Source organism: Sus scrofa, chromosome 7 (genome assembly GCF_054392235.1).
Source record: "Sus scrofa isolate SSC_HxYL_T2T_F1_AM1 chromosome 7, Sscrofa_HxYL_maternal_Yorkshire_Landrace_v2.0, whole genome shotgun sequence".
NCBI lineage: Eukaryota > Metazoa > Chordata > Mammalia > Artiodactyla > Suidae > Sus > Sus scrofa.
In genome coordinates, this window is record NC_139389.1 from 24,469,420 (window position 1) to 24,495,654 (window position 26,235).

General features: G+C 38.8%; 1 protein-coding gene and 1 pseudogene across 1 annotated transcript; both read right to left on the reverse strand.

Annotated features, from left to right (window-relative positions):
* Nucleotides 1-10,224: 10,224 nt before the first annotated feature.
* LOC110257990 (olfactory receptor 2B11-like) lies at nucleotides 10,225-11,163 on the reverse strand. The gene has a single exon (XM_084970358.1). The coding sequence runs from the start codon at nucleotides 11,161-11,163 to the stop codon at nucleotides 10,225-10,227; it is 939 nt and encodes a 312-aa protein (XP_084826484.1).
* A 13,637-nt stretch (nucleotides 11,164-24,800) lies between these two features.
* LOC110257991 (olfactory receptor 10C1-like) lies at nucleotides 24,801-25,763 on the reverse strand (annotated as a pseudogene).
* Between the last annotated feature and the right edge of the window lie 472 nt (nucleotides 25,764-26,235).

Here is a 26,235-nt window from a genome sequence, read left to right on the forward strand (position 1 = left end):
GTTGATGGGCCCTTGGGTTGCTACCATGTCTTGGCTATGGTACATAGTGCTCCTATGAACACTGAGGTGCATTTTTTGGAACTAGTGTTTTTGTTTTTTTCAGGGTGTCTATCTGGGAGTGGAATTGCTGGATCATGTGGTAGGTATTTTTTAATTTTTTGGATGCACCTCCTTACTGCTTTCCACAGTGGCTGCACCAGTTTACATTCCCATCAACAGCATGCAAGTGTTCCCTTCCCCCCAACTCCTCCTCAACATTTGTTATTTGTAAACAACAAATGTTATTTGATGATAGACATTCTGACAGATGTAATGTGATATCTCATTGTTGGTTTGATTTGCACTTATCTAATAATTGAGCATCTTTTTATGTGCCTGTTAGCCAATTGTATGTCTTTGTAAACATTTCTCTTCAGGTCTTCTATTTGTATTAAGACTGAGTTATTTGTTCTTTTTTTTTCTTTTTGATAGGGAATTGTACCTGAACTCTGTGGATATTTTGTATGTTAACTCCTTGTTGGTCACATATATGCAAAACTTTTCTTCCTTTCTGTAGGGTATCTTTTTGTTTTGTCCCTGGTTTCCTTTGCTGTGCAAAAGCTTTTAAGATAAATTAGGTCCCCCCTTTTAATTTTTGTTTTTATTTCTTTTCCCATAGGGAGTGATCCAAAAAATATTGCTATGATTTATCTCAAAGAGTGTTTTTCCTATGTTCTCTTTTGGAGTTTTGTGGTTTTGTTGTTACATTTAGATCTTTAAGCCATTTTGAGTTTATTGTTGTATGTGGTGTGATTAAATGTCCTAGTTTCCTTGTTTTATATGTGGCTGTCCAGTTTTCCCGGCACGACGTGCTGCAGAGACTGTCTTTTGTGCATTGTATAGTCCTGTCCCCTTTGTTGGAGATTAATTGACCATAGGTGAGTGGGTTTATTTCTGGGCCTTTCTGTTCCATGGATGTATGTGTCTGCTTTTGTACCAGTACCATGCTGCTTTGATGACTGTAGCTCTGTAGTAAAATCTCAAGTCTGGGAGGGTTGTACTTATGGCTGTGTTCTTTTTTCTCGAAATTGCTTTGGCAGTTGTATTTCCATTTATCTTGAGTGTATGTAATTCTTTTGCCAGGTAACAGGAAATGAATGATGATGGAAAAACTCAATGCAACTTCTGGAGGCTACTTTGTCCTGCTAGGTTTTTCCAATTGGCCTCGTGTGGAAGTAGTACTCTTTGTGGTTGTCTCAATGTTTTACTTAATGACATTGACAGGCAATCTGTTCATCATTATCGTATCATACCTGGACTCCCATCTGCACACTCCCATGTACTTCTTCCTCTCAAACCTGTCTTTTCTGGATCTCTGCTACTCTACCAGCTTCATCCCCCAGTTGCTGGTCAACCTCTGGGGCCCAGGAAAAGCCATGTCTTATGTAGGTTGCATGACTCAACTTTACTTTTCCCTTGCACTGGGATCCACAGGATGTGAGCTGCTGGTGGTGATGTCCTGTGACCGTTATGCAGCTGTATGTAGACCCTTGCATTACACTGTCCTCATGCACCCTCATTTCTGCCATCTGTTGGCTGTGGCTTCTTGGGTAAGTGGCTTCACCAACTCGGCACTTCATTCCTCATTTACCTCCTGGGTACCCCTGTGTGGACATGGCCAAGTGGACCATTTCTTCTGTGAAGTTCCAGCACTGCTGCAACTGTCTTGTGTTGATACAAGACAGCTAATGAGCTGGCCCTCATGGTCACGAGCTCCGTTTTTGTTCTCATACCTCTCATCCTCATTCTCAGCTCCTATGGTGCCATTGCCCGTGCTGTGCTGAGGATGCGGTCAACAGCTGGACCTCAGAAAGTCTTTGGGACATGCGCAGCCCATCTTGTGGTTGTATCTCTGTTTTTCATTCCAGCCATGTGCATATACCTTCAGCCCCCATCAGGAAGTTCTCAAGATGGAGGCAAGTTCACTGCCCTCCTTTATACTGTTGTCACACCCAGACTCAACCCTCTCATCTACACCTTGAGAAACAAAGATGTAAGAGAGGCAGCAAAAAGATTAGTGGGGTGAGAGTGAGCCTGTATACTTTGACATTAAGAGCATAATGGAGCATCTCTTCACCAGTGGCTCATCTGCTCATCCATGTGTCAGCCACTTTTTCATTCACTCACTTTCTCTGCACTTATGGACTCTCACAAGGTCACAGAGTTTGTGGCAGCCAATATGAATTAAACACAGACTCCCCAAATACAAGTCACTATCTAGCAGAGAAAAAAATCATGTACAATCAAGATCAAATTCAGTATTAATTTTTTTTTCCAGTGGCACAAACCTAATAAAACAGAAGTATCTTTTTCTTAATTGAAAATGAGACATGGAACTGTGTTACGTTATGTTATGTTATGTTATGTTTTATGTTATGTTACGTTATGTTATTTTTTGTCTTTTTGTCTTTGTAGGGCTGCACCTGTGGCATATGGAGTTTCCCAGGCTAAGGGTCTAATCGTAGCTGTTGCTGCTAGCTATGCCAGAGCCACAGCAATGCCAGATCCGGGCTGCGTCTGTGACCTACACCACAGCTCATGGCAATGCCAGATCCTTAACCCACTGAGCGAGGCCAGAGATCGGACCTCATGGTTCCCAGTTGTATTTGTTTCTGCTGTGCCACGTCGGGAACGCCAAGGGAGGAGTTGTTTTAAATATTGATAAAACAGCAAGTGTAGTACTTATGGAGAGATGATCTTATTAATTTTTATTTTTTTTGGTCTTTTTGCCATTTCTTGGGCTGCTCCCGCGGCATATGGAGGTTCCCAGGCTAGGGGTCGAATCGGAGCTGTAGCCACTGGCCTACTCCACTGCCACAGCAACGCGGGATCCGAGCCACATCTGCGATCTATACCACAGCTCACAGCAATGCCGGATCATTAACCCACTGAGCAAGGGCAGGGACCGAACTCGCAACCTCATGGTTCCTAGTCGGATTCGTTAACCACTGCGTCACGATGGGAACTCCCGATCTTATTAATTTTAAATAACCTAGAATATGCCTTTTAATTTCTTGCTTTTTAGGCAGAATTCATCATAAAATTTATCTTCATTGATTTGATTAAAAATACAGTGAAATGTCTTCAATCCTTTCTCCAACACTTACTCTTTTGTTGAATAATAGTTACGATTGAGAGGAATTTTGGCATGTATTCTTTATTATGCCATCAATAGTAAGAAAACAAGTTTTGGAAGTTCCTGTTTTGGTGCAGCAAAAATGAATCTGACTGGCAACCATGAGGTTGTGGGTTCAATCCCTGGCCTTGCTCAGTGGGGTAAGGATCTGGCGTTGCTGTGGGCTGTGGTATAGGTCGCAGACATGGCTGGGATCCTGTGTTGCTGTGGCTGTGGTGTAGGCTGGCAGCTATACCTCCGATTGAACCCCTAGCCTGGGAACCTCCATGTGCTGTGGGTGTGGACCTAAAAAACAAACAAGTACAAAGAAAGAAAGAAAAAAAACGGAGGCAACCGAGTACTAGGGTCTGAAAGTGACTTGATAAATCTGATGGGTATTTGAAAGAATTAGTGAAAATATATTGGAAAATGTTGTGATAAAAGCTATATGAAAATGTAGTGTTTTTCCTTCTTAAGGAAATTGGTCTAATTTGAACAGTTCTGATTAGTAAGTTCATTATGAAGATCAAGGCATATGTTTTCCAAAGAAATGAATGTATTTTTATTACAGTAATAGTTTTGTGACCTATGTTATTGATATCTTCTCTATTTGAAAGAAGTGTCCTATGTATGTAACATTTTAAAACTGGAAACCATATGGAGCTCACGTGGAATAAGGTTAAAGGATAATTCAACATAAAATAAACACCTGAGTTTTGTGTGGTGATCGCGTTGTCCGTTGTGGTTTTGAGGCCTTTAACCTTTTCATATGATTGATTCAAATCCTATTTCCTAAATTTTTAAAATGAAAACCACATTTTCAGACTTCCCCTCAGTTCCTTGGTTGGTTTGCAGTCACACTGATTCTGATGTCTCTGCCTTTGTGTGTCTGTGATTCTCTATCTCCAGCTCGACATAAACGGTAATATGGGCTATGTGCCTTTGTCCTTAACCTACTGTCCAAGAAATGAAGAACCGAGACTGTGTATATAAAAGAATTTTTAGTAAGTAATTGGGGCCACATAGAGTGAACCATCACAGAGCGAAATAAAACTTTTAAAAGCAAAAACGATAGTTTAATACAAAACAAAAGCTGACTCACAAGCATAGAGAACAGACTTGTGGTTGCCAAGGTAGGGGGAGTGGGAGATGGAGAGGGAATTTGGGGCTAGTAAGATGCAAACTACTGCATTTAGAAGGGATAAGCAATGCGATCCTACTGTGTAGCACAGGGGACTATATCCAATCTCTTCGGGTAGAACATGAGGGAAGATAATATGAAAAAAAGTGTGTGTGTATATGTATGTGTGTGTGTGTGTGTGTGTGTGTGTGTGTGTATGAACCGGGTCACTTTGGTGTACAGCAGAAATTGGCACAACATTGTGAATAAACTGTACTTTAATTAAAAAAGGGATAGGAGTTCCTGTCATGGTGCAGCAGAGACATGAGGTTGTCAGTTTGATCCCTGGCCTTGGTCAGTGGGTTAAGGATCCGGCATTGCTGTGAGCTGTGGTGTCGACTGCAGACATGGCTCGGGACTGACGTTGCTATGGCTGTCTCGTAGGCTGGTGTCTACAGCTCTGACTTGACTCCTAGCCTGGGAACCTCCATATGCCATGGATGCAGCCCTAAAAGCCAAACAAAAGGGGGGAATTAAAAAAAAACTCCCCCCATGTAGTTTAGTTCTTTGAACCACCTTGTGCTCATGGACGTTCCAACACTTCCTGTAATACACGAGTCTCTGACTATCTAACTTTAAAAAAAGTTGAAATTTCGCATCTGTTTTCTTTCTTTTCTGCTTGAAAACATAAATTTAAAAAATTTGTATAGACTATCTTTCTTGGAATGCTATAATTATAGCCTATATGATATCGAATCCTAGCCATATTACCATGATATTCGAATTAATTTGTAATCCAAAACAAAGGTCAGCTACCAAAATTCCCCCAAAGAGTAACACATACATTATTGTGTTTATTGTTTTGAACTTTTCAAACTACTAATGTGAATCTTATGCAGTTGTATCACAAACCACAATGAAATATTACCTCGTACCTGTTGGAATGGCTATCATCAAAAATAACGCAAATAATAAATGTTAGCAAGGATATAGAGAAAAGGGAACCCTCCTACACTATTGGTAGGAATGTAAATTAGAACAGCTGTATTATCCTATGACCCAGTGATTCCATTCCTGAGTATAATCCCCCCAAACCCCACTAATTTAAAAAGATACATGTACCATAGCGTTCATAGTAGCATTATTTATAATTGCCAAAATATGGAAACAATCTAAGCATTCATCAACAGAAAAATGGATCAGGAACACATGGAATGAATATATATACACACACAGACACATATGTACACAATGGAATACTACATGGCCATAAAAAGTAATCAGATTTTGCCATTTGTAGCAACATGGATGGACTTGGAGGGTATTATACTAAGTGAAATAATTCAGGCAAAGAAAGACAAATACTGTATGATATTGCTTATTTGTGGAATCTAAAAAATACAGCAAATTAATGAATGTAACAAAAAAATAAGCAGATTCACAGATAGAACAAGCTAGTGGTTACTAGTGGGGAGAGGAAAGAGGAGAGTGGCAACGTGGTGGTAGGAGATTAAGAGGTAGAAACAATTGTGTATAAAATAAGCTACAAGTATATGCTGTACAACACATAGAATATAACCAATATTTCATAATAACCATAAATGGAGTATAACCATTAAAATTGTGAATCACTGCATTTTGTATACTTACAATTTATGTAATTTGAACCTAACTATACTTCAAAAAAAATGAGAGAGAGAAAATAAATAGCCTAACTTTGGGTTTTCAACAACAACAACAAGAACAACAACAAAAACTGAAGGAAAGAAGACACACGACTTGCTTAAGTTTAACTGACTTTTATGTGACAAAATCAGGGTAATGACAATAGATTTTTTATTTTTTATTTTTTATTTATTATTTATTTTTTTATTTTATGCTTTTTAGAGCCCCACCTGCAGCATATGGAGGTTCCCAGGTTAGGGGGTCTAATCGGAGCTACATCTGTTGGTCTACACCACAGCCACAGCAATGCCAGATCCGAACCACATCTGCGACCTACACCACAGGTCACAGCAATGCTGGATCCTTCACCTGCTGAGCAAGGCCAGGGATCGAACCCACTACCTCATGGTTCCTAGAGGGATTCGTTTCCACTAGGCCACGACAAGAACTCCACAATAGATTTTTTGTAGTCTGAGACCCTTTGTCATGGCCAACAATGCCCAGGGTAAACTAGAAGGTCCGAAATCCTAGCATTGCCAACCCTAAACCTAAAACCAAGAATTGGCAAATTGACAATCACCCAGCGCACATGAATCTGAGTCACAGACAACTTTACTTAAGAACTGAGCAGCCTTTTCTCAGCTAAGAATGGAGGCTAAATGCAGTGAAGGACCAGCTTCTTCTTTATCCCAGTAAAATTTTCCTTCCCTTCCAGACAGCTCTTGTCTCCCAGTTTTTGTCCACTTCCTCTCATGCCTATTCCTGTGCAGCATATTCTCTGAACACATGCTCAGTTATCTCTTCTGCGTATGTCTCAGCAGTGCAGGATGATTGGCACAAGCATGCTATCAACAATGACAGAAACCAGCACGGCTTCCACCCCAGATACACTCGTTTTCTTTTCCTTTGTTGGTCTCAGCTTCGCATATTATATCTCTATTTTACAAATGTGGGGCTAGAAGGGCACTGGTTATCATATGTCATGACAGCTTCAAGTGATTTCAAGCATAATAAACTTTCAAATTTAAGTCCATCATATTCCAATAACAATTCAACCACTAAGATAATAAAAAGTATGGCAAAAATAATGGTATAGAGACTTAGTATATTGCACCACCAGATTTCACATTGTTAATTTTTACCAGGGGATTTTATTATCTTCTGTTTATAATAATATAATATGAATGTACATTTAAAATATTTTTTTCGGAAATATTACAGAGTATAATGCGACCTATTCCTCAATGTTCCTGAGAGTATTTCCCAAAGACAAGATTGAGGAAGTTCCCTTGTGGTGCAGTGGATTAAGGATCCAGTGGTGTCACTGCATCGACTGGGACACTGCTGTGGCATAAGTTTTTTTCCTGGCCTAGGAATATCCACATGCCATGGGTGTGGCAAAAAATAAATAAACCAAAGATCGAATCAAGGATCACATTGATTAACTTTATGTATCTGTCTCTTAGTGTGCTTTAGTGGAAACTCTTTCTCACTCCTCTCATCTCCCCCCTCTTCCACCCCTACCCCACTCCTGCCCTAGTGGCCTCTGGGACGCTTCCAAGTCATTGGAATTCTGAATATCACCTTTTGAGTAGACATTGGATTTATGGTAGCTGTAAGACATTTGTTGAACCAGAATTCTCATTTGCATTTACTTTATTTTATTTTACTTTATTTTATTTAGTTTATTTTTTGCTTTTTAGGGCCACACCTGTGGCATATGGAAGTTTCTAGGCTAGGGGTCGAATTGGAGCTGTAGCTACCGGCCTATACCACAGCCACAGCAACCTGGGATCTGAGCTGCGTGTGTGATCTACACCATAGCTTATGGTGCAATGCCGGATCCTTAACCCACTGAGCAAGGCCAGGGATCGAACCTGTGTCCTCATGGATACTAGTTGGGTTCATTACCACTGTGCCACCATGGGGACTCCTGATTTGCATGTATTTTGTTTTAATCCTATCCCTTAGAGCAGGATGCACTTGTTGCATAGGAGTTATACTCTGCAGGTCTGAGAACACCTCTAATGTGAAGGAAATCATAGGTAAGGTTTTGTTTGTTTGTTTCTGGCTGCACCCACGGCATGTGGAAATTCCAGGGCCTGGAATCAAACCTGTGCCATAGCAGCAACCCAAGCCGCTGCAGTGATAATGCAGAATCCTTAACCTGCTGTGTCACAAAATAACTAGTGAAGCCTTTTTGACTTCTCCCTTAAAGACACTCCTAAATACATGTCTACATTTTTAGGATCTTTTAGAACAAACGTGAAAATATTTTGCTGTCTTCCTTTTGTTCTTCAGGAAAGATTTGCTTGGTTGGGAAAAGAAGAAAAGCTTTTGACCAACTTCTTTGAGAAAGCACTCTTGAGATTGCTCATGCTTTACATCAAGGATAGAGTACATGCTAAACTTCACATGTAATATGTACTTCCTTCAACAGAGCTTCTTAATGGTTCCTGACAGTATTCTTCATGCTGGAATATACTGGATATACATGCTGCGGAAACGTGAAGTAGTTTAGTAAAAAGGACATGTTTCTGTGACTTTCCCCCTACCACTACACTCAATATTCTTTATGCTTAAATGTTTGTGTGTATTTCCTTCAGGAAGCCCTGATATTTCAGAGTCTGGAAAGCCCAGTTCTGAAATGAGTTGTCTTTACAGACATAAAAGATAAAGAAGTAATCTGAAGAGCTCTCAACAGTCTCATCGCTAAGCTTTTGACACAAATCTTCCTGGATTTTGCCCTCCAAACTGAAAATTATCACATTCCTCTGTGTTTAAGACTAAGTAAGACAAAGGGTGTCTTTATTATTTCTTTTTTATTAAAGTGCAGTTGATTTACACTGTTGTGCCAATTTCTGCATAGAGCAAAGTGATCAAGGATATCGTTACTCAAAATGATCAGAGGCATTATCTAACATCACAGAAATTTTTACTTTCATTGCCCTGTGTGTGTGTGAAATTAAAAAAAAATTTTTGGGGGGCATTCAGGCCAAAACTCAGGCCAAAATATTAAATTATTTAAACAGCTAAATTTTAAAATTATTTAGAATATTTTCCAAATGAGATAAAGCAAAGTCTGTTTGTCTCAAGAACTGGATCAAGCATCCTATGATCTGCTTTTTTCTTTTTTAAATCAAACATTAGATATGATTTCAAATTGTTTCTTGTTCAGGATAACATGCAACTTTTCATCCAGTGGTTTGCTTAGATTTTGATCATACCCGAACCCATGCCAGAGAAGTCTAAATGGTTCTTGTTTTTCTTAGCTGCTAGTTTCTTCGCTACACAACTATTATGTTGATTTCTCATCCTATTAATTTAACAGCAAGTAACCATAAACTCTTTAATTTGCTCTAAAAGTGTAACTAATTTTGTGACAAAAGTTTGTTAGATATGAACCCTAGAGCTCAGTTCAGTACTTTGAATTTGTCATGATACAGATTGTGAGCATCAAAGAGATACTCAATTGCTTAAAGTAAGCAAGTGGCCTTCCCTTCTAGAAATACAAATTGCTTCTTCTTGTAAAAGATTCTTGAAGGATTTCAAAAGGCATTCCGGGCTATTTCCATTATGCACAAAATGTTTCCAGGTTGTGGTTCATGATTCTCTCAGAAGGTTCATGCTTATAATATTTAAAAGGGATGTTAAGAAACTTAGGCACACATTTTGTCCATTTTAATATTCAACAATAGATCCTTTAGGTAAAAATACAAACCCTGTACACTTATTAGTTAAACAAGGGTCACAGTGTGCTTCTGAAGAAGCAATAGGATCTACGTAAGTTGAGGTTGATTGTCTTCTGAGACTCACGGTTGGTCTGAGGTGTAGAGTGCCTCACTCGGAATGCACGCTGGCACCGTGCTGCCCACTTGGATGTGACCAGTCTTGCCGAGAGTGATGAAATTGTTCTTAGGTGGCACTGTCATAGGAAATCCATTGGTGAATGGTTACCATGCTGTCTTCTGATTATTAACTTTAACTAATTAGTTTGTATTGTAATATATAGTACTTTTTAAATACTGTTTGACATAGTTACTATTACAGTATGTATTAACCAGTGTAGACTATTTGTAGTGTATTTCCACGGATTGGCCTAACTGGTGCATACTAGCCAAGTATCACCCTTGTCTAACACCATTAGAAAGAGCATTAGAAATATGACATATTTTGCAAGAAGAATAACATGATCTGAGGAAAAATGAGATGAGAATGATTTGTCAGAGAAACTCCTATGTACCTACTCACTTGTCAAATAATGTCATTCGATGTCTGCGAACTATCACTTGGAAGTGAAAACGCTCCTCACCAGGTTGCCCCAGGCACCCTTTACATCCTTATTCCTCAGAGTGTAGATGAAAGGGTTGAGTGTAGGAGTCACCACTCCATAGAAGAGAGCCATGAACTTGGGCTGGTCCCTAGAGATGGAGGAGGGGGGCTGAAGGTACATGCTAATGGCTGGGCCATAAAAGAAGAAAACTACAATGAGATGGGAGGAACATGTGCCAAAGGCTTTTTTTCTTCCCTCTGAAGATTTAATCTTAAATACAGCATGTCCGATAGAAGCATAGGAAGCAAGAATGAAGCATAGTGGCACAGCTAACATGAAAATGCAAACCACAGAGAGTGTGAGCTCATTGGAGCCCTTCTCACCACAGGCCGCCTTTATCAGAACGGGAACCTCATATGCCAAGTGATCCAGTGTGTTGTGACCACACAGTGGTAAGTGTAATGTGACAGTGGCCTCTGAGACAGCGTAGGTTATTCCACCCAGCCACACAGTGGCCACCAGTAGGATACAGGTGCACCGATTCATGATGAGGGTGTAGTGCAGAGGCTTGCAGATGGCCACGTAGCGATCGAAAGACATAATAGCCAAAAGCAGACATTCTGTGCCTCCCATTATGTGGAAGAAATAAAGCTGAATGGCACAGCCCAGATAGCTGATTGTCTTCTCAGATCCTCCCAGGTGAAAGAGCATCTGAGGGACAATGCTTGTGGTGTAGCACATGTCCAGAAAGGAGAGGTTGGTGAGGAAGAAATACATGGGGCTGTGCAGACGGGAGTCTAAGGTGGACACCAGAATGATGGCTATGTTTCCCACCATGGCCATGGGGTATGTTAGAAGCAGAATAATGAACAGAGGAAGCTCCAGCCAGGGACGATCCGCAAAGCCTAGTAGAATAAACTCTTCTGGATGGCTTTTGTTAATTCGTTCCATTATCTGCAGTTTGCTTCCCCTCTATCAGAGCAGTGGCAGGAAAGGTAGAAAGATTTTGAGAAATGACACACACAATTGTGTATAGTGGGAGTATATGCACACAATTAAGCATCCATTCATAGAAGATTGGGTGCAGTCACTTGGGTGGGTGGGGGAGGATAATTAAAAGATGTGACACCAGGGGACTTAATTTCTCCTCATGACCCTACAGCATAAAGACAGCTACCTTAAGCAAGTAACCGAACCTTTCTGAAATGGAATCTAGTACTTTGTGTGATAAAGATGACAATAAGCATGTCCTTGGGCTCTGGTAAGGATTGAATGCCAAGCAGAAGTGACTGTGTTTCAGATGCTCCAAAGTAATGCTTTTATACTTTGATTTGCAGAAATATCAGCTAAGGAGGCAGTTAAAATGAAGTTTATTTATTCCTATCTCAGGTGACCAATAAAGTAGATGTGGCTGGGTCTTAGGAATCAGATAGGTCTTTTTTTGAATACCTGCTGCAAGGCCTTACTGAAATGTTAAGAAGTATGAAAGCGTGCAGTTAGCTCTAGCACAAGGAGGAGGTGGAGAAAACCTAGCCCTTAGGCATCATCAAGATAGGCTTGTCCAGATGCAAGTATATTATTATAGTCGAATAATTACATCATCATATGGGGACTAAGAAGGCTTTTAATATTTAAATCCGTCTTGGTCATTTAGAATTGAGCAAGAAACTTAAACCCTTAGATGACAGCTTGCTGAAGTATAAACTGAGAGAATTTAGCTATAAACATGTTTCCCCCAACTCAAACATTTGTTGTTGGATATCCGTTTTCTTGCATAACTACTTGGTTCAAACCACACAGTTGATTTTTCATGTCAAATTTTATTACCTATCTTGTAGGAGTTTTTCTTTATCGGGGGACTTATGTTATTTTTATGTAAGACCTTGGTCTTTTAACAATGCTTTTCTTAATTGTATGTAGCTACAAATACATTTATGTCCAGGGAACTGGTATAGGAGGAAAGTATTTCTGTTGAGGACCAGAGACTTAAAAGTTTAGGGGCAACATGTGGGCTTACAAGGCACAATTTTCACATACTCTGTTTCTCTAAGTTCTCAAATCCATCGTGTGAGGTGTCACACAAAGCTCCTCAGGGCTAAGATATCACTATGGCTCTTAATTCCAAAATAACCCCAGGTCTGTTGTGTCCAATGAGGTAATATAATAATAATTCCAACTAATCCTTAATGGGCCTTTATGCCAAACACTAAAGTAAGCATTTACACCCACAAATCATTTAGTACTTATCCCCAAACATTATGACAAAGGAAATTTTAGTATCCGTATTTTAAGATATTGTTAATCATTCATCGCTATTGTCTGCTAATAACTATGGGAGCTTCTAAAGATCAAAAAGTTATCAATTCCTTAAATGAGTTATTGAGATTGTGAAACTATAAATTCAGATTGCAAGGTTCCATAGATTATATGTAAGCTCTTTAATTCTGTGCTAGATCTCTGATCTTTTCTATGTCATTCTCATGATATTTCATTACTTTTAATTCTTGTATACCATGACTTCTTTATCCAATTTTTAATCTGCTTTTTTTCCAATTTTTGATTTACCAGTGACTTCACATCCTTATTTAACTGCATAGGGATTTGTTTATCTGGAACTTTTTATTTCTTTTGGCTGTGCCCAAGGTACATGGAAGTTCTCACCCATCTATTTTTTTTTTTTTTTGTCTTTTTTTTTGTCTTTTTTTTTTTTTGTTATTGTTGTTGTTGCTATTTCTTGGGCCGCTTCCGCGGCATATGGAGGTTCCCAGGCTAGGGGTTGAATCGGAGCTGTAGCCACCGGCCTACACCAGAGCCACAGCAACGCGGGATCCGAGCCGCATCTGCAACCTACACCACAGCTCACGGCAACGCCGGATCGTTAACCCACTGAGCAAGGGCAGGGACCGAACCCACAACCTCATGATTCCTAGTCGGATTCGTTAACCACTGCGCCACGACGGGAACTCCTCACCCATCTATTGACTTAAGCCACAGCAGTGGTGACGCCAGATCCTTAACTGATAGACCACCAGGGAATTCCTATCTGTGATTTTTTAAAGTTTTGTCTCTTCACTATTTATACATCATTTTGATCACACAGTATTTTATTTATATTTACAGTTATTTTTAATTTATGTTTAGGAAAATGTTACAGAATAAGTGAGATTTTTATCTGACTTTAAAACATCTAGATAAAACATGGACAAATTAATCCACCAAATTTTTATTGCGTATTTAAATACCTCACATAATTGAATGAAGGCTATACATTTCATTCAGTTATTTAATATCTTTCAGATATAGTGTTTACTAAAATTTACATGCTTTTAAGACAGTTTTAGATGATAGACTGAGAGAATCTGATTACAAAGAAAAAAAATGTAGTTGCTTTCTATGGGCACCAAACTAGTTATTTCCAAAGTTTAGAGGAGGCTTCCAGAAATGAAATGCTCTGATTTCCCTATGTATATTTAGTACTATCATATACATACATTTCAACCTTCCCTAAGAATGGGTAGTTTTTAAATCAAATGTCATTTTACTTACCTTATGTTGATAAAAATAATTTAAGAAAAGGAATTATGAAGGAACACACTTGAATTTTTCAAACTTTCAGAGAATGACAGAGAACCCTATAGTACACAGATGACTATTTAAGCATGATCTTTGGAACGAAAAAAGCCCATATTAGGAAGACAATAGTAGATAATATTGAGAGTGCTTTGCGAATGTGCAATTTATTATAATCCTGAGACTCTTGGGCATTATTTTCAAACAGCCCATTTACGCTTATCCCAGATGAGTTAGCAAAGTTCCTTGGGACTGGGTTCTCCATGGAAATGCTTCTTATGTACAATTACCTACTGAATATAGGTTGGTAGCAAGTCTCCTCTATTGCTAGGTTTGTTTTAAAATAAGTTGATTTCCCCAAACACTGAAACTTAATTTTATTTTATTATTTTATTCATTTCCCCCATCCTTTTTCTTTTTTGCTTTTTAGGGCCCCACCTGCAGCATATGGAAGTTCCCAGGCTGTATAGCTGCTGGCCTATGCCACAGCCACAGCAATGCCAGATCCTAGCTGTGTCTGTGACCTATAACACAACTCATGGTAATGCTGGATCCTTAACCCATTGAGTGAGGCCAAGGATTGAACCCACACCTTCATGGATCCTAGTCAGGTTTGTTAACCACTGAGCCATGAAGGGAACTCCCTCACTTTTTCCCTTTTAAGTGTTTCATTTATTCTCATGATTTTTTAAATTGAGGCATGATCGACATACAATGACATTAATTTCAGGTATATAACATAATGATTTGACATTTGCATACATTGCAAAGTGATCACAGTAAATTTAGCTACCATTGGTCACTGTACAAAGTTACAGTTTTTTTTCTTTGTGATAAGGTCTTTAAGATTTATTTTCTTTCTTTTTTTTCATTTATAATGATTTGTATTTTTTTCTATTAGGGCTGGTTTACTGTTTCTATCAATTTTCTACTGTACAGCAAGGTGACCCAGTTAAACATACATGTATCCATTCTTTTTTCTCACATTATCATGCTCCATCATAAGTGCCCAGACAGAGTTCCCAGTGCTATACAGCAGGATCCCATTGCTTATCCATTCCAAAGGCAATAGTTTGCATCTATTAACCCCAAATCCTAATCCATCCCACTCCCTCCCTCCCCTTTCATCTTGGCAACCACAAGTCTGTTCTCCATGTCCATGATTTTCTTTTTTGTGGAAAGGTCCATTTGTGCCATATATTAGATTCCAGATATAAATGATATCATATGGTATTTGTCTTTGTCTTTCTGACTTACTTCACTCAAGATGAGACTCTCTAGTTCTATCCATGTTGCTGCAAATGGCCTCATTTTGTTCTTTTTATGGCTGAGTAGTAGTCCATTGTGTATCTATACCACATCTTCCTAATCCATTCATCTGTTGACGGACATTTAGGTTGTTTCCATGTCTTGGCTATTGTGAATAGTGCTCCAATGAACACGCAGGTGCATGTGTCTTTTTTTAAGGAAAGTTTTGTCTGGATATATGCCCAAGAGTGAGATTGCTGGGTCATATGGTAGTTTTATGTAGAGTTTTCTAAGGTACCTCCATAATGTTCTCCATAGTGGTTCTACCAGCTTACATTCCCACCAATAGTGCAGGAAGGTTCCCTTTTCTCCACACCCCGTCCAGCATTTGGTATTTGTGGACTTATTAATTGACGGTAGGTATCTGGGTTTATTTCTGGGTTCTCTATTTTGTTCCATTGGTCTGTATGTCTGTTGTGGTACCAGTACGACACCATCTTGATGACTGTGGCTTGTAATGTTGCCTGAAGTCTGGGAGAGCGACGCCTCCTGCTTGGTTTTCGTTCCTCAGGATTGCTTGGGCAATTCTGGGTCTTCTGTGGTTCCATATAAATTTTTGGATTGTTTGTTCTAGTTCTGTGGAAATGTCATGGGTAATTTGATAAGGATTGCATTGAACCTGTAGATTGCACTGGGTAGTATAGCCATTCTTACAATATTAATTTTTCCAACCCAGGAACATGGACTATCTTTCTATTTCTTTGACTCCTCTTTAATTGCCTTGATTAATGTTTTCTAGTTCTCAGCATATAAGTCTTTCACCTCCTAAGATTTACGTTTTTAGCAGTTTTAAAATTTGCAATGTAATATTGACACTATCACCATGATGTACATTACACCCTCATGACTTATTTTATATCCGGATATTATACTTTTTGTCCTCTCACCTCTCTTTTCCACCCTTCAACACTCCTCCCCTCTAGCAACAACCAGTCTTTTCTATTCTGTTCTTTGTTGTCTGTTAGTTTTGTTTTGTTTGTTCATTTGCTTTTTTTTAAGATTCCACATATTGGTTTATTTTTGCCTTTGTTATCATTGTCTTTGGAGTCATATCCAAGGAACTATTGCCAAGAGTGATGTCCAGGAGCTTAATGCCTGTGTTTTCTCCTAGGACTTTTATGCGTTTTGGTCTTACATTGGAATGTTTAATTCATTTTGAATTAATTTGGTGTATGGTATCAGATAGTGGTCCAGTTTCACCCTTATGCATGTAGCTTTCAAATTTTTACCATACCATTTGTTGAAGAGCCTGTCTTTCTCCCATTCTTTTTGTTTTCTTTAACATAAATTAATCAGCCTTATGTGAGCAGGTTTGTTTCTGGGCTGTTTTGTTATATTGATATATATGTCTGTTTTTATGCCAATACCATACTGTTTTGCTTACTACTGCATTGTAGTACAGTTTGAAACCATATAGCATGATATCTCTGGCTTTGTTCATCTTAAGATTTCTTTGGCTACTCAGGATCTTTTGTAGTTCCATACAAAGATTTAAAATTATTTATTCTAGTTCTGTGGAAAATGTCATTGGAATTTGATAGGGATTTCATTGAATATGTACATTTCTTTGGGTAATATGGACATTTAAATAAATTCTTTCAGTCCATGGGTGTGGTATATTTCCATGTATTTGTTTGAACTTCAGTACTCTATTTTTATTTTTTGTCTTTTTGCCTTTTCTAGGGCTGTTCCTGCAGCAGATGGAGGTTCCCAGGCTAGGGGTCTAATTGTAGCTGTAGCCGCTGGCCTATGCTACAGCCACAGCAATGCCAGATCCAAGCCGTGTCTGCAACCTACACCACAGGTCATGGCAATGCCAGATCCTTAACCCACTGAGCAAGGCAGGGGATCCAACCCACAACCTCATGGTTCCTAGTCAGATTCATTAACCACTGAGCCATGATGGGAACTCTGAACTTCAGTACTTTTTTTAGTGACCTGTGGTTTTCAGTGTATTAGTCTTTCACCTTCTCAGTTAAATTCATTTCTAGGTATTTTATTCTTTTTTTTTTGTCTTTATTTTTGCCATTTCTTGGGCTGCTCCTGCGGCACATGGAGGTTCCTAGGCTAGGGGTTGAATCAGAGCTGTAGCCGCTGGCCTACACCAGAGCCACAGCAACACCAGATCCAAGCTGTGTCTGCAACCTACACCACAGCTCATGGCAATGCCGGATCCTTAACCCACTGAGCAAGGTCAGGGATTGAACCCGCAACCTCATGGTTCCTAGTCGGATTTGTTCTCCACTGAGACATGACGGGAACTCCCGGTATTTTATTCTTTTTAAAGCAATTGTATATAGGGTTGTTTTCTTAATTTCTCTTTCTAGTAGTTGTGGGACAAAACTTTTAAATAGGATTCATTTAGACCAAAGCTAATTTGAGTAAATGGTTGTGGAGAATTTCATGTGAGTTTCCTGAATATCTTTTTTTTTTAGGACTACACCACAGCATATGGAAGTTCCCAAGCTAGGGGTCAAATTGGAGCTATTGCTGCTGGCCTACATTGCAGCCACAGCCACAGCAACATGGCATTTGATCTACGTCTGCGACTTACAGCACAGTTCAGAGCAACACCAGACCCCTGACCCGATGAGCAAGGCCAGGGATTGAACCCACAACCTCACAAATATCAGTCAGATTTATTTCTGCTACACTGCAATGGGAAGTCCTTGAAATCTTACTTTGTTCATTTGTAGAATATATCAAATAAGATGTAATATTTCTGGTCAAACAGAATAAATAAATGAACACCAAAATTAGTTGAAGAGAGAAGAAAAACCATAAGTGGTCTTTCTAGTGAGGTGGAATAAAATTAAATTAAAAATCCTTTAAAATATTTAATGATCTTCTAATATAAAGACTAACAGCCTCTCTTGCTGTCTCTCACCCTCTCTGTTTCTCTCTCTCTCTCAAACACACACGCACACACAACATTCCACATAATAGTAGTCTGATTTGAATACAAACACTAAGATTTAAAATTTACACACACAATCTGTGAGTACATTATTTTGAGAAGCAAGTTCAAATGTACTGAATAACATGTACAAATAGATACATCTCCCTTTAAACAGCCTCTTCCCATGGCCCATAATCTCACTGTCCTTTCTGTAAAGGAAACCACTCGTATCACATGGGTGTGTATTGTTTCACTTTACAAGTGTGACAGGTATATTTCATTCTCTTTCCTCCCTCGCCCCAGATCCACTCTTTGTCCCACTATGCATGTTGTACTCTATGCTCTACTCAAGAGTCTGAACCAAAAGGAGTCCTTGATATATGGCTTCTATTTGGCTTCAGCCAATGGGGGTCACCAGTTGAGGATTAGAGAAAGAGAGAACAGCTAGTTTGGTTTATTTTCCCTTGGCTCCCTCTCAGCTGGGACACATGAGGCAGCCTATATTGCTCAAGCAAAAGTCATAGCTCTTGGAGATAGCTGTGTATTACAGTTTCTTTTTTTCTGGTTTCCAGTACCACTTCCCCACTTTGTTGCTTCAGGCCTTGGGTATGTGACAGACATCCATTGTGGCTAGTTCCAGGGTAGTGCATGTACAGTACACATATAGACGCCCCTTGTTGGTGTTCTAAATCCTTCTCACACCTTTGATCAATATCTCCTTTTTTTAGCTTCCCTCATTTTCCCAGGTGGAGCGTGCCATCTATTGTATGCTGGGATTATAGCTGATATAACTCTCCATTTACAGACGGACCAAGATCGTTCCATGCTTCTGAACGTTCGAATCACCATTTCTCCCACCTAAAATATTCTTTCCCAGATTTCATCATGGCTAGTTGGTTCCTGTATTTCATTTTTGAGCTTAAAGATCCCTCTAAGAAGGAATACTCAATATAAATTTACTTCCCAGGCTCTCTATAGCATAATTTTCTAAGTTTCATCAAAAGATTATTTTCTGGGAGTTCTCATTATGGCTCAGTGGTTAATGAACCCGACTAGGATCCACAAGGATATAGATTAGATCTCTGGCCTTGCTCAGTGGGTTAAGGATCTGGCATTGCTGTGGCTGTGGTGTAGGCTGGCAGCTACAGCTCCTATTAGGCTCCTAGCTTGTGAACCTCCATATGCCACAAGTGTGGCCCTAAAAAGACAAAAAAATACCAAAAAAAAAAGAAGAAGTGCATTGTCTAATTTCTACATACTTGTATATTTCACAATCTAGTTTATACTTTATTATTATTATTAAAGTGTAGTTCATTTACAATGTTTTGGCAAGTTCTGTTGTACAGGAAGATGACTTAATCACTCACATTTCCTGTGCTGTTCAGTAGGGTCCCATTTCCCATTCATTCCAAATTAACAGTTTGCATCCAAAAAAGCCCCAAAATGCCCATCCATCCCACTCCCTTCCCTCTCTCCCTTGGGAGCCGCAAGTCTGCTCTCCTTGGCATGATCTGTTTCTGCATTTTTTGTTTGTTTGTTTTTTAGATAGGATCATCTTTTCCATATTTTAGATTCCACAAATAATTTATATCCTATGGTATTTGTCTTTTTTTTTTCTGACTTACTTCATTTAGTATGAGAGTCTCTAGTTCCACCCATGTTGCTGCAAATGGCATTAGTAATATTCCATTGTACAGATGCACCACATCTTCTTAATCCATTTTTCTGTTGATGGACATCTAGGTTGCTTCCATGTCTTGACTATTGTGAATAGTGCTGTTATGAACATAGGGGTACGTGTATCTTTTTCAATGCAAGTTTTGTCCAGATAGATGCCCAGGAGTAAAATTTCTGGATCATATGGTAGCTCTACATTTAGATTCCTGAGGTACCTCCATACTGCTTTCCATAGTGGTTGTACCAGTTTACATGCCCACCAACAGTGGAGGAGGGTACCTTTTTCTCCACGTCCTCTCCAGCATTTGTTATTTGTTGACCTTTTCTTTTTGTCTTTAGTCTTTTTAGGGCCGCACCCATGGCATATGGAGGTTCCCAGGCTAGGGGTCTAATCAGAGCTGTTGCTGCCGGCCTACACCAGAGCCACAGCAATGCCAGATCCGAGCCATGTCTGCAACCTACAGCACAGCTCACGATAATGCCAGATCCTTAACCCACTGAGAGAGGTCAGGGATCGAACCTGTAACCTCATGGTTCCTAGTTGGATTTGTTTTTGCTGCTCTACGATGGGAAGTTATTTGTTCACTTCTTAATTATGGCCATTCAGACAGGTGTGAGTTGGTACCTCCTAGTAGTTTTGATTTGCATTTCTCTAATAATTAGTGATATTAACCCTTTTTTCCATGTGCCTGTTGGCCATCTGTATGTCTTTTTTGGAGAAATGTCTATTTAGGTCTTCTGCACATTTTTCAATGGGGTTGTTTTGTTGTTGTTGAGTTGTATGAATTGTTTCTAAATTTTGGAGATTAGGCCCTTGCCTGTTGCATTGTTGGCAAAGATTTTCTCCCATTCTGTGGGTTGTCTTTTCATTTTTTTAATGGTTTCCTTTGCTGTGCAAAAGCTTTTGAATTTGTTTGGGGCCCATTGGTTTCTTTGTGTCTTTATTGTCATTATTCCAGGAGTGGATCAAACAAGATATTTTTGTCTTTTTGCTATTTCTTGGGCCGCTCCCGTGGCATATGGAGGTTCCCAGGCTAGGGGTCGAATCAGAGCTGTAGTCTCCAGCCTTCGCCAGAGCCACAGCAACGTGGGATCTGAGCCGCGTCTGCAACCTACACCACAGCTCACGGCAACGCCGGATCGTTAACCCACTGAGCAAGGCCAGGGATCGAACCCGCAACCTCATGGTTCCTAGTTGGATTCATTAACCACTGCGCCATAACGGGAACTCCAAGATATTGTTGTTATTTATGTCAAAGAGCATTCTGCCTATGTTTTCCTCTAGGAGTTTTATAGTATCTGGCCTTATATTTAGGTATTAATTCTTTTTGAATTTATTTTTGTATGTGGTGTTAGATTTCATTCTTTTACATGTGGCTTTCCAGTTTCCCCAGCACCATTTATCGAAGAGACTATCTTTCTTCCACTATATAGTCTGTCCTCCCTGTCATAGATTAGTTGACCATAGTTACTTCGGTTTATATGGGGGCTTTCTGTCCTGTTCCATTGGTCTATAGTTCTGGTTTTGTGTCAGTACCATATTGTTTTGATGACTGTAGCTTTGTGGTATTGTCTTATGTCAGGAAGCTTGATACCTCCATTTTTGTTTTTTTTCTAATATTGCTTTGGCTATTCAGGGTCTCTTGTGTTTCCATACAAATTTTAAAATATTTTGTTCTAGTTCTGTTAAGAATGTCTTTGGTAATTTGAGAGAGATTGCATTGAATCTGTAGATTGCTGTGGGTGGTATGGCAATATTTTGATAATATTGATTCTTTTAACTCAAGAGCATGGTTTATCTGTCCATCTGTTTGTGTCATCTTTGATTTCTTTCATCAGTGTTTTACAGTTTTCAGAATATAGGTCTTTTGTCTCTTTAGGCAGGTTTATTCCTAGGTATTTTATTGTTTTTGATGTGCTTGTAAATGGGATGGCTTCTCTGATTTCTCTTTCTGATCTTTTATTATTAGTATATAGAAATGTAATCGATTTCTGTGTACAGTATTTTTGTTATCCATTCTGTTTCATTTCATTTTGCTCAGAGGGCATACTTTCAATCATTTTAAATTTATTGTGACTTGTTTCATGGCCTAACAAATGATTTATTCTATAGAATGTTCTGTATGTGATGAGAAGTATATGTATTCTGCTTTGTTGGGTGAAGTGTTCAGTAGATGTCTGTTAGTTTTATTTTGTTTATGTTGTTCAAGTCTCTCTCTACTTGCTCATATTCTGTTTAATTGTTCTATCCATTATTTTAAGTGGGGTATTGAAGTTCAACTGTTATTGTGGAATTATCTATTTATCCATTCAGTTCTGTTAGTTTTTTTCCTTATGTGTTTTGGTAATCTGCTACTAGATGCATCATGTTTGTGATTGCTATAACTTTTTGATGGATAGACTAAATTTATCATCATAAATTTTTTGGCTATAGTAACAATTCTTGTCTTTGTGTCTATATGCTCTGATATAGATATAACTATTAGTGTGCCCTTTCCCCCTATATTTATTATTATTTTATTGAAATATTAATGTTTTAGAATATTATAGAAGATTTAAACAGCATAGTGATTCAATATTATTACAGATTATACTCTGTTAAAATTTTTATAAGATAATGGCTATAATTCCCTGTGTTAGACGATAAACCTTGTTTCTTATCTATATTATACATAGTCATTTATATCTGTTAATTCCATTCCTCTATTTTGCCTTTCCTCTCTTCCCTCTTTCCATTGGAAAACACCAGTTTGTTCTCTATATTTGTGAAACGGTTTCTGTTTTGTTATATACATTAATTTCTTTTGATTTTTAGATTCCACATGTAAGTGATAACATGAAATATTTATCACACACATACACACACAGTTATAATGTTCACATCTCCTTCATCTCCTTTATCTATTTAGATGCTAATAGATACTAAGCTTGTTCCCATGACTTGCCTTTGTAAATAATGCTGCTATGAACATTGGGGTGCCTGTATCTTTTCAAATTAATGTTTTTGTGTTCTTTAGATACAATCCCAGAGATGGAATTGCTGGATCATATGGCAGTTTGCTTTTCAATTTTTTCAAGAAAACTCTATAATTTTTTTCCATAAGGAATCACCGATTTATATTCCCACTAAGAGTACACAAGGGTTTCCTTTTCTCTACATCCTCACCAATATTCATTATTTGTATTGTTTTGATGATAGCCATTTTGATAGCTATGAGGTGATATCTCATTGTGGTTTTGATTTGCATTTGCCTGATAATTAGTGATGCTGAGCATCTATTCATGTGCCTGTTAGCCATCTATATATATTCTTTGAAAAAATGTTTATTCAGGTCTTCTGCCCATTTTGGAGGCCACACCTGAAGCATATGGAAGCTCCCAGGCTAGGGATGTAATTGGAGCTGTAGTTGCTGGCCTACGCCACAGCCACAGAAACATGGGATCTGAGCCATGTCTTCAATGTACACCACAGCTGACAGTAGTGCTGGATCTTTAACCCACTGAGTGAGGCCAGGGATTGAACCTGCATCCTTGTAGTTACTAGTCAGGTTTGTAACATGTTGAGCCACAACGGGAACTCCTTGCCCATTTTTCGATTGAGTTGTTTGTTTTTTGATATTGAGTTGTATGAGCTTTTTACTGTATTAACCCCTTATCAGAAATATCATTTGCAAATAATTTCTCCTGTTTAGTAGGTTGTCCTTTTGTTTGGTAGGTAATTTTCTTTGCTTTGCAAAAGCTTTTAAGGTTAATTAGGTCTTATTTGTTTGTTTTTGCTTTTATTTCTTTTCCTTAGCATACAGATCCAAAAAAGTACTGCTATGATTTATGTCATTAGAGGGTTCTGCCTATGTTCTCTTCTAGGAGTTTTATGGTTTAAGGTCTTACATTTAGGTCTTTCATTCATTTTGAGTTTGTTTTTATATGCGAGGTGGGGAAATGTTTTAATCTTATTATTTTACATGTAACTGTCTAGTTTCTGACCTTTTCAAACATGAAAAACCTCTTCAAAATTAGTAAACTAAACAAAAGCTCATGTTATACAAATTGTTTTTAACCTACATTAATTTTTAGTAAATCATTCACTTTTTCTAGATTAGTAAACATGTTTACAAATAATCATCTCTAATACCAAGAGATAATTCCTGCCTATTTCTTCTGCATAACTGTTAAGTAATTACTTTTGTATGTTCATATTATTTCCATTCTTAATTTACTGCACACAGATATAAATAAAAACCACAATGTATTAATGTTTTGGTCTTCAAGGAATTAGATATCTTTTGGTAAAATGGGCATATATGGTAAAATACACATTTTGGTCATTAATGAACATCAGTAGAATTATCACATCTTTTCTTTTCCAGCTTTATTGAGATAAACATGACAAATAAAATTATCAAGAGATGGAGTTCCCGTCGTGGCGCAGTGGTTAACGAATCCGACTAGGAACCATGAGGTTGCGGGTTCGGTCCCTGCACTTGCTCAGTGGGTTAACGATCTGGCGTTGCCGTGAGCTGTGGTGTAGGTTGCAGACGCGGCTCGCTCGGATCCCGCATTGCTGTGGCTCTGGCGTAGGCCGGTGGCTACAGCTCCGATTCAACCCCTAGCCTGGGAATCTCCATATGCCGCGGGAGCGGCCCAAGAGATAGCAACAACAACAACAACAAAAAACAAAAAGACAAAATAAAATGAAAAAAAATTGTCAAGAGTTAAGACTTAATATGTATAATGTAATGATTCGATATATGTATCTATTGTGAAATGATTACCACAATTAAGTAACACATTCATTGCCTCACATAGTTGTCTTTTGTGTGTGTGTGTGGTAAGAGCACTTAAGATCTACGTTGTTAGCAAATTTGAAGTATATAATACAGAATTATTAACTACAGTTACCATGTTGTATGTTAGAATGGCAGAACTTATTCATTCTATACTATGGGTTGTCACAGTAGCAGTCACAGTTCTCCATTCTTTATCATATTACCACTATTATATGAAGAGTTATTAATCCAAAGGAGGTTTTTACAAAAGATTGGCAAGTACATTTCTTTCTTTCCCTCTTCTTTTCTTTTCTCTTAGATTGAGTGTGCATCTTTTTCAAAGAGCAATTTGTGTCGTCTTCTTCTATCTACCTATGAGCCAATACTTTTTTCTTGCCTAGGGTTCTCCTAAGAGCTGCCTTGACTTCCTTGTTCCATAAACTATAGATGATGGGGTTGAGCATGGATGTCACCACGGTATAGAAGAGGGCTAGGAGTTTATCTATTCCTGGTGAATGGCTAGCCTTGTGTCTCAAGTAGGTGACAGATCCTGAGCCATAGAAGAGTGTTACTACAAGTAAGTGGGAAGAACAGGTGGAAAGAGCTTTTCGGCGACCCTCAGGTGAGGGCATGCTGAGCACGGCAGCTAGAATTCTGCCATAAGAAGCAATGATGAGTAAAAATGGGCTGGAAATGCAAAGGATGGCCACAGCAAAGACTGCAGCCTCATTATGGGAGGTATCCCCACAGGCAAGTGCCAGGATAGGCGGGAGGTCACAGAAGAAGTGGTCTATTTCACAGGGGCCACAGAAGTCCAGGGAGAAAATATAGTTGGTCTGGCCCAAGGCTACCATGCATCCCACTCCCCAAGAAACCATTGCCAAATGGACACACACTCCACGACTCATTCGTGTTGCATAGTGAAGTGGGGAGCATATGGCCATATAGCGGTCAAAAGCCATGGCGGCCAAAAGACAGCACTCACTGATACCAAAAAATGCGAAGAAAAACATCTGTGTGGCACACCCCTCCCGAGAGATTCCTCAGGCCTCACTCACAAGGCTCTGCAGCATCTTGGGTATGACAGAGCACGTGTAGCCAATCTCCAAGAGAGACAGGTTGGCCAGGAAGAAGTACATGGGGGTGTGGAGGACCGGGTTGGTCCAGATGGCAGTGGCTATGAGAGCATTGCCCGCCAGTGATGCTAAGAACATGAGCAGGATGAGGGTAAATAAAAGGAAACACTGTTCAGTGACCTCAGAGAATCTGGCAAAGGCAAAGCGTTTGACAGACATGCTGTTGTCCTGCCACAAGGAACAATTGAAGGTCATGCCTGAAAAAAAGAAGGCAAGGTCATCATCAAGAGTCTTTCAGAAGGAAAGATGAATCTTTCTCTTACTCTTAACAAGGTCTCGTGAGCCAGAGAGATAGATTTCTTTTCTGCTATTCTAAAATTCAAAGTTTGGAAGTTACCCTCATCTTGAAACCAAATCCTATTGTATGTTTATTATCCTGGTTGATTTGTCAGAAATATATCTGGTCAGTAGACATATAATGGAAAAAAATTAAGTAAAATTCTTTCTCCTCTCTTTTTTTTTATCATTTGCCAAATACTACCAAATAAAGGTCCTCCCATACCTACCTATTTCTTTCCTATTCTTTAGCCACTGACTTGCTTTCTTTACTCATTTATTAAACACTATTTATTGAGCAAAGAGTATTTTCAAAGTATTTTTCAGTTACTATTGTAGGTCCTGGATTTAATATGTAAAAAAAGATGGAAAGAAGTAGACTGATTCAAAA